Source organism: Trichoplax adhaerens, genomic scaffold, assembly GCF_000150275.1.
Source record: "Trichoplax adhaerens TRIADscaffold_11 genomic scaffold, whole genome shotgun sequence".
Classification (NCBI taxonomy): Eukaryota; Metazoa; Placozoa; class Uniplacotomia; order Trichoplacea; family Trichoplacidae; genus Trichoplax; species Trichoplax adhaerens.
The window spans coordinates 44,172-52,093 of NW_002060953.1; the positions used below are offsets into that span (position 1 = coordinate 44,172).

General features: G+C 31.0%; 1 protein-coding gene across 1 annotated transcript; it reads left to right on the forward strand.

Annotated features, from left to right (window-relative positions):
• Positions 1-657: 657 nt before the first annotated feature.
• On the forward strand, positions 658-1,491 carry TRIADDRAFT_11163 (uncharacterized protein; the record flags this gene model as incomplete). Its single annotated transcript, XM_002115425.1, has 1 exon — positions 658-1,491. A coding segment is annotated over one exon (834 nt), but the record flags the coding sequence as incomplete, so codon positions are not given.
• Between the last annotated feature and the right edge of the window lie 6,431 nt (positions 1,492-7,922).

A 7,922-nucleotide genomic window follows, 5' to 3' on the forward strand; every position in this document is an offset into this window, starting at 1 on the left:
GAAAGATATAAAATAGACAAATTTAATAATTACGACAATATCAGTAATGTTTGATACTATGGCAATTCTACCAGAGATAATAGCCAAACTATAATCAATATTTAATCAAAAGTGTTATCTATATTAATTTTTTCCAATAATAACAGACCTACGAATTAAACAAAGGAGATTGAATTTAATTTCAGCAGTAGAATTAATTCTGACTTATTATTAGAAATTACAATAAACATCAGCATATCGATTGTATTTGTGTATTATCCGTTTTTATTGCGACAAGCAACAATTAAAATATTTTCGCCACTTTGCTACTGAATACAAAAAAAATGGAAGATGAATAGAGCAAATTGAACTTATTTAATAGGTCATAGTCTTCACTTGAATATTTTCTGAATAGTTATTAAAAATTTGCTTACTTTCAGTAGCTGTTTTAGTATCTTTCCGTCTCTGGCGAAAGGACTTAATATTTAACGTAAAAAAGAACATTATGGACGTCTTGAAAGAAGTACATACAGAAATTTTTATCAATGTTCATACAACTGTCTTTCCTTCTAATTTTTGAATATCATGGCCAGTGGTCACGACTTGAATCTGTTATTGTTATCAAATGCAACAACAAATCTTTCTAAAGTAGAAATACCAAGTTCCGTGGAATTACCTATTTTATTTACTATCATGATTGTCGCAATAATTGCCAACAGTTTCAATTTATGGGTAATTTATCGTTCGCCGTCTTTGCAAACATGCAGTAATGTTTATTTAATCGCAATAGCTGTAACGGATTTTTTAACTGGCTTAATTGTACTGCCGTTCGTAATTGCAGTTGTTTTTACGAGTTATAACCAAATAATTTGTCAAATTCAAGGTTTTTTAATCAGTATCTTTAATGGTGCTTCATTCTCTCTTACTGTAGCCGTTAGTATAGAACGTTGCCATGCTGTTATAGATCCATTTAAATACATAAGACGAGCTACTCGCCGAAAATATGTCACTGTTATCACAATATGTTATTGTTATTCGCTTGCGTTAGGTGTATTTCCTCTTTTAGGTTTAGAAAAATACGGCTTTGGCCGTTATCGTTTAATATCGACATGTTGGTTATCATTTAAAGTAGATCGATCTAATCGCTTCATTAATCCGGTCTACGCTATCGGTATATCATGTTCTGTTGTAGTAATCGTAAGCTGCTACATTGTCTTATTTTTAATCGCCTATACTAAATCAAACTCTGAAGCGGCTAATCATCGAAGTTTGAAAACTTCACTACGAACAATCGTATTAATAGTTGGTACAAATGTTATTTGCTGGCTACCATTTACCATTTTAATGATGAGTGGAGTGGTTGCTTACTGGAAATATACAAGCAATCGAGAAGTAAGTACTGGTCAGGCTCAAATTATATTGATACTGTCGTATTTGAATGTCAGCATTAATCCAATCATATATCTTTCTACAAACTCTACTTTACGTAGAAATTTTCGTATGGCATTCTGTCGATGTTTTAATACAGCTAAAATTGTTCCAATCCAACGTATTCGAAATTCGCAACGGACTGATTTTAACTGCCGCATAGACAGTAATTTCCAGCGTAATGAAATATCGCTAACCACAATTCCTTACAGACCATCGCCACGCTTTATATCGAGTATTGCATAACAATAAAGACTTTAATTATTACTTACATGTCACTTATAAAGAATGTTATCCAGTTAAAAGAAAATAAATCTAAACAGATGTCATTCTAATCATGCATTTATCGCTTTATTTCTCGTAAGACTTATAAAATATAAAAATTTGAGCATGACATAGCCGTTAAATGTACATTGCTTTAGTTGTTGATATTACTCATTGCGAACTTATTCTTAACAGTTTAATAATAGAATTCCGTTAAATTGATAATGCATAGGCAAGAAATAAATGAAACTGTATTTCAATATCTATTTAACCTAACAATCAAGAGAGTTTGCTAAATTTTATATCAGTATTGCACTTGTAGCGGTAAGGCTATTGATATGTTGGTAAATTATCAATTGCTATCATGAATTAAAGTTAACAAAACTAATTATGAGTATTACATGAGTACCATAGTTTAAAATATGATCTGCATTTTGGTTTACATAAAAAGCAGTACAGGGTAAATGATACAAAGCACTATAAAATCTACGGCAAAGAATACAGTTTTTGGTATATTGCAGTATCCAATCGGCGAAATGTTTTGATATTGCTGTAACAGTTTATATTTATCTACAGAAGAAATATCGGTCTATAGAACTATGACACCTTAAGTTATTTTACTTATTTTAACCCCGAACTATCCTTTGCTGTTTTAAATGGTGTAAGAAATTATCTGAAATAAATTCATTTTCAGTTCAAATTATCATAATAATACATCTAAATGCATCTCTTTTCAAAGTGAAATTTCTAAATTTTTCATTTTTTTATTTTACTATCAATGCTTCCAAAATTTTATAAGCATCGTTTTTAAAGAGGTAACTACGCTGCTGTTGATTAAATATATTATAGCTACAGAAAATGCATATAAAATATCTGAACTATAACCGAGATATAAGCCATGTGTTCAGGGAGCATGCGAATAGGGTTCAAAATACTCGTAGCTTATATTTAATAAATTCAGTCCCTCGAAATCGAAAAATAAGGTATCAATGAAAGGGATAACTTATTCAACACATGCAGTTTTGTCTACTGTATGGACTAAACATTGAAAATAGCTATAATATTTTTCTTGTTAGCTTATAACATTAAAAATGTCTGTTCCTAGTCAATTCAAAACATATCTAATGTTTGCAGCGCACATATCATGGTACAAACCACCGCGAAGAGTAAATGACTAAATTTAGTGGTTAACATTTACTGTATATATGGAGATAACTAATAACTACTTATAGTAAGAATTAACGTGAGTAATCTATCATCTAAGACTCGAATCTAAGTTTGGTTGATTAAAGAGTGCTTAGAGTTAGTTGCTTAGATAGTTAAGTCTACTTTAGAGGAAAGAATCCCGTTTAATTCTTGTGTTACAATCTCGGTTGTGACAGCTGTACAATACTAAGAGTCCTTATACAGTAACTAATATTAATTGATGTTAGTGTTGTCTTGTAACGCTTGTGACGAATGTCCTACAGATATTCAATTCTAGATAATCCTATAAATAATTCTGTGTATGGACGTACCGTAAACTAATTATCTAGAATCGTTCAGTAAATATCTAAGATTATGAATAATTTCTATATTAATTTAGCTATGCAATATGAACTAAATTTCATAAACTGCCAAGACTCCTACATGATAGCTGCTGCCGAAGGATATTTAAGCTCGGCAGATGGTTGAATAAAAGAAGAGTTCTACAAATTTTTAACGTAGATACAAAGTCATCTAAATTCTTGTTAGATAGTAAAGGGATACTGAACCCATGAGACTATAGTAATTTAGAGATTTGTCTTACGTTATCTTTGTCACGAAGCTGTATTAAGCTAGCGCGATTTCGAATATTTATATCCAGTGAATGCAGTAAAGTAGCTACTAAGCTAGTAATGTTCGTAGACCGTACAATTTCAATATTAAACAAATTACTAACTTCCCTTTTTCGCTTTAACTACAGTATGAGCAGATGCTTATACTACTGTAGTTCTAATTGCGGTATTGCTCATTAGCAGTTAATTGTATAGTTATCCAGGTTTACAAGATGAGTATAACTCTTCTAGAAATTGTGATTTCTTATTTCAAGAAAGCAATCACAGGTAGTATGTCTATTATTTTGCACTAGCCGTACAAGTCAAAAAATATAAGAGGATATCTAATAACATAGAGGATCATTAACATAGTGATGCTATAATAATTGACTTCGCAATACGAATTTGTCATATATAAACTTATTCTGGCAATCAGAGAAAGCTATCAGCTATTATTGTAGCAGGCGTAACAGCCATTTGCTTTCATAATCATCTTCTTTCTATTTACTTCTAGTAGAAGTTATCTTATACCTCATTTCTTGAGATATTTGGTCGCTAACTTTTGTATAATGCGGTAAATCATACGGTAATAAAATGAGTTGAAATTGCATTGACTTATTAGAGACGTACTATGAGTAGTATTTTACTATAAGCTACAGTATCTTCCAGCAGTTACTCATTTTTACTGCAGCAGCTTGTTAGTGGTTAAAATTAGCTGTAGAATGGTAACAAAATGTAAGAAACAATGGTACTGTCTATTAGATCAGTACCATCTCAATGCCATTCTGTCGGTTTAATGCGATATAACTAAAGATTCAAATAGGTTTTTGATGTTATTGCAACTACAGTATCAATTACAGTTATAATTTTAGGGAATATTTCAAATCCAGGCACAACACATCTAAAATGTTTCATTCACAGCTTCCTAAAATTAGATCTAGGGCTGGGAATTATGGTACTGATATAAATTAATTCTTACTTCTGTAATATTTTTGAAACATATTTTTGTGAATTATCCATTACTCGCTTTTGATCTGAAATTAGTAACTTTACATAGGATTTGGTGCTAGCAATGATGATTAATGTAAGCTCTGATAAATTTACTATTAGGACTAGCAATTTCAAGTTTAGGTAAGGATTAAATTTTATCACAGATACCAATTATTACGTTACAGCAAAATTCTAAAATAAACATTTATTAAGATTCATTAAAGATTTAACTTGTATTTTATAGGACTTTACTATTTAAAAAGCATAAAAAGCAGTCGGTGAGTCGACAAAGTGCCTACTGTATGTCTTAATTAGTACCTTACCTAATGCTTCCTTCGCAATATTTTACTTGTAGCACAGCTAAATGCAATATTAAAGTGATGTAACAAGCTATTAACGTGAATCTCTAAATATCCTGAAACAAATTTTTTTATCTATAACAAATTGTACCTTCTCATTCCATTAATTTTATTATATATAACTTCGTATGTGACACGATTAACTCTTTTTAATTTAACTGTATGGTAAGCTTCTTTCGGATTGTGTAGCTGCAATTAAGCGTCACTAGTTTCTATAATTCAATACAAGACATTAATCAACAGTAAACACAATCAGAAAGTTAATATATTCAGAAAGCTTTGGATTTTATATGAAGAAATTATTTTTATTCAAATACTATCATGCTATACTAAGCAGTTAAATCTATTCTTCTCTTTCAATCATAAAGCTACCCGCTTATATGCCTATGCTATGTTGTACCTGTGCAACTCCATAATTTTCAGTAGAATATGTACTCTAAAATAATTGATAGAAATCCAATACATATTAGTTAATATTGGATATTTATCACTCTTACTGCAATTAACAACTTAGCATGAATTAATATCTAACATTCCACGTTAGCAAGCGGGACAATCTCTATCTCTTATTATTACACTTTTATGCATACTAAATGAATTAAGTCTTCGCAGTCGTGAAAGGAAATCCATTAGCAATTAAAGATATTAATTTTGCATCGGACAAAAACACGAATCAACCAGTGCGGTAATATTTTATTTGCTTTAAATATGAAACGGTAACGATATTTAATGAAGAATTTTGTACTATTCCATCTTAATCATACGCATATATGTTGAATGAATTAAGAGTACGCTTTGGAAATATTTCATTGAATTAAGCTCACAGATATGCTTTTTACTCTCTTGTTACAACCCGAACTTGCAGCGAAGATTTGCAAAAAACTTAAGTGAAGCCACAGCACCTCGGGCAATTTTCCTCAGGATTTTTAATCTCTGCGCGATTGATGTTATGACTTAGCCTAAATCTTACGGAAACGTGTTCAGCTTTAGTTGAGTTTGCAACAAGTAATGTTTTTTCTTATCTGAAGGTGGACGAATTGAGAAATAAATATAATTCTTCCTTCTNTTCTTCGAAAGAAAAAGTGCACCTCTATAATCTATATATACTCTACTGTTGGTCTGAACACTTGCACCTTATCTAACATTAGAAGAACATTCTTTAGATACTTTTTTACAGTATAACACAGTTGACTAATAAACATATTTGTACGGTGTTACGGCAATTTAACAAGACCGATACAGCGATACGAGATAGCTGTAACAAGATATACATAGTTTAGGATGTTAATCCTCAAGAACAACATTATCTAGCGATGCTAATCTAGCAGTCACGACAATTGACTGTTATAATTCTTCTATTTATTAACTTAATTGGTACCCGATCGGGGCTACACACATTAATCAGGCAGAATACAACACTGACGATTTTCCTATACTTTAATTTTGTCGTCACTGCTATTTTTGCTATTTCACAACATTTGTCGCCACGTTTATATCATTAAAATATCCAATTATATAATACGGTCATAATAATAACGCCAAGTTAAAGAGCAGTCATCCTTACGTACAGCATACTGTACGACGATATATAATATTAATCTTCCATTTACTACCATATGAGTGTAGTAAAGGACTAAAAGTCGAGTAGTTTATAGCTTAGTATGCAACTAGTATTATTTTACTATAGAAAATACCTAGAAAGTGATAGTGTCTTTAAGTTTTACCCTGCCTAATCATCATGTCGCCATCTTTTCTTCATTATTTTACAAGGTATTACATAGATTACTATAGAAGTAGCCCTAGAGCAAATGTCTAATCTACTGAAAGGGCGTTTGATTGTCTATTCAAATGTAGGGGAATTTAACTTAGTAGCAAAACCCTATCCTTAGAGAAAGGGGATTTATAACATGGCAGTAAAATACTGTAATGTAGTCTATAATCGTACAGTTACCGTACAATCTGACGCTAAAACATCAACTGTCAATACTCGAGTTATACTCGCGAATACTCAGAGTAGATATTTATCCTAAGAGATACTTGGTAGCCATAATTATAGACTGTAGTGGTATAGACTCTATGCTAGAGTACAGATGACTATATACAGTAAGGTGTTGAGTTACTAATAAGGCTATAGGTAAGAATAGAACTGTAAAACATATATTAGGATATGGTTAATTCATTGTACTTTGGCTGGTGTGAATAATGTCTACTTAAGTACTGTAGTCGTATCCATATTGGATTAATGATGGTCCGCAGTATAACAGTATTACTACGAATAATTTAACTAAGTGTAATATGAGGTAAAAGATTGCCATGCGGATTGTAGCTGCGAAAGCTACGAAAAGTATAAAAGCATGCGACTTTAGATTATTCGGTTAGTTCATTGTAGAAGTCTTTAGTAGTAGTCTATGGCTAGAGTAGAGCTGTGTGTAGTTAATCTTTGTATAAGATTCAATAAAGCCCTCATTTTTCTAAAATTTGGAATTTCGTGATCGGTATATATCACACTAGTATTGCATGCATATTTATTTATCGTGAGCAGCTATAAATTCTCACTGATTACAATATGAACAATATGATTTGTATATATACGTTCATATATGAATATATACCTGCCAAACTTCTTAAAAAAACAATTATTTTACCCAGAAGTATGGAAATTTAAGATTTATCTACATTTCTGATTTAAACTTAGGAAAATGATTCTTGCCATATAGCTAGAGAATAACGCAATCCGTGATATTGCAAACTATACTAAACTATTCAGGATTAAAAATGCATTATTTACTTCAGTACTGCAAATTGGGTAACTTATTACATTTTATTGCTCAGATTCTATGAATTTTATCTCTAAAAAGCTATTATGATCATTACCGCAATCGTACCACAGTAACACATTATCTAAATATGTATATATTGACAAACAATAGCGGTGCTTGCCTAATAATTTATTAAATGCTAGTAATACGCATAGACCTATAAGAAATATAAGAAATTCCATTTAGAATTCATGAAGTATACGCCTCTTTGAGGATGGGCCTCGTAATCTAAATGCGTATGAATTAGGTTATAAAATATTGTTTTCCAAGATTTTTGACGCCATTTT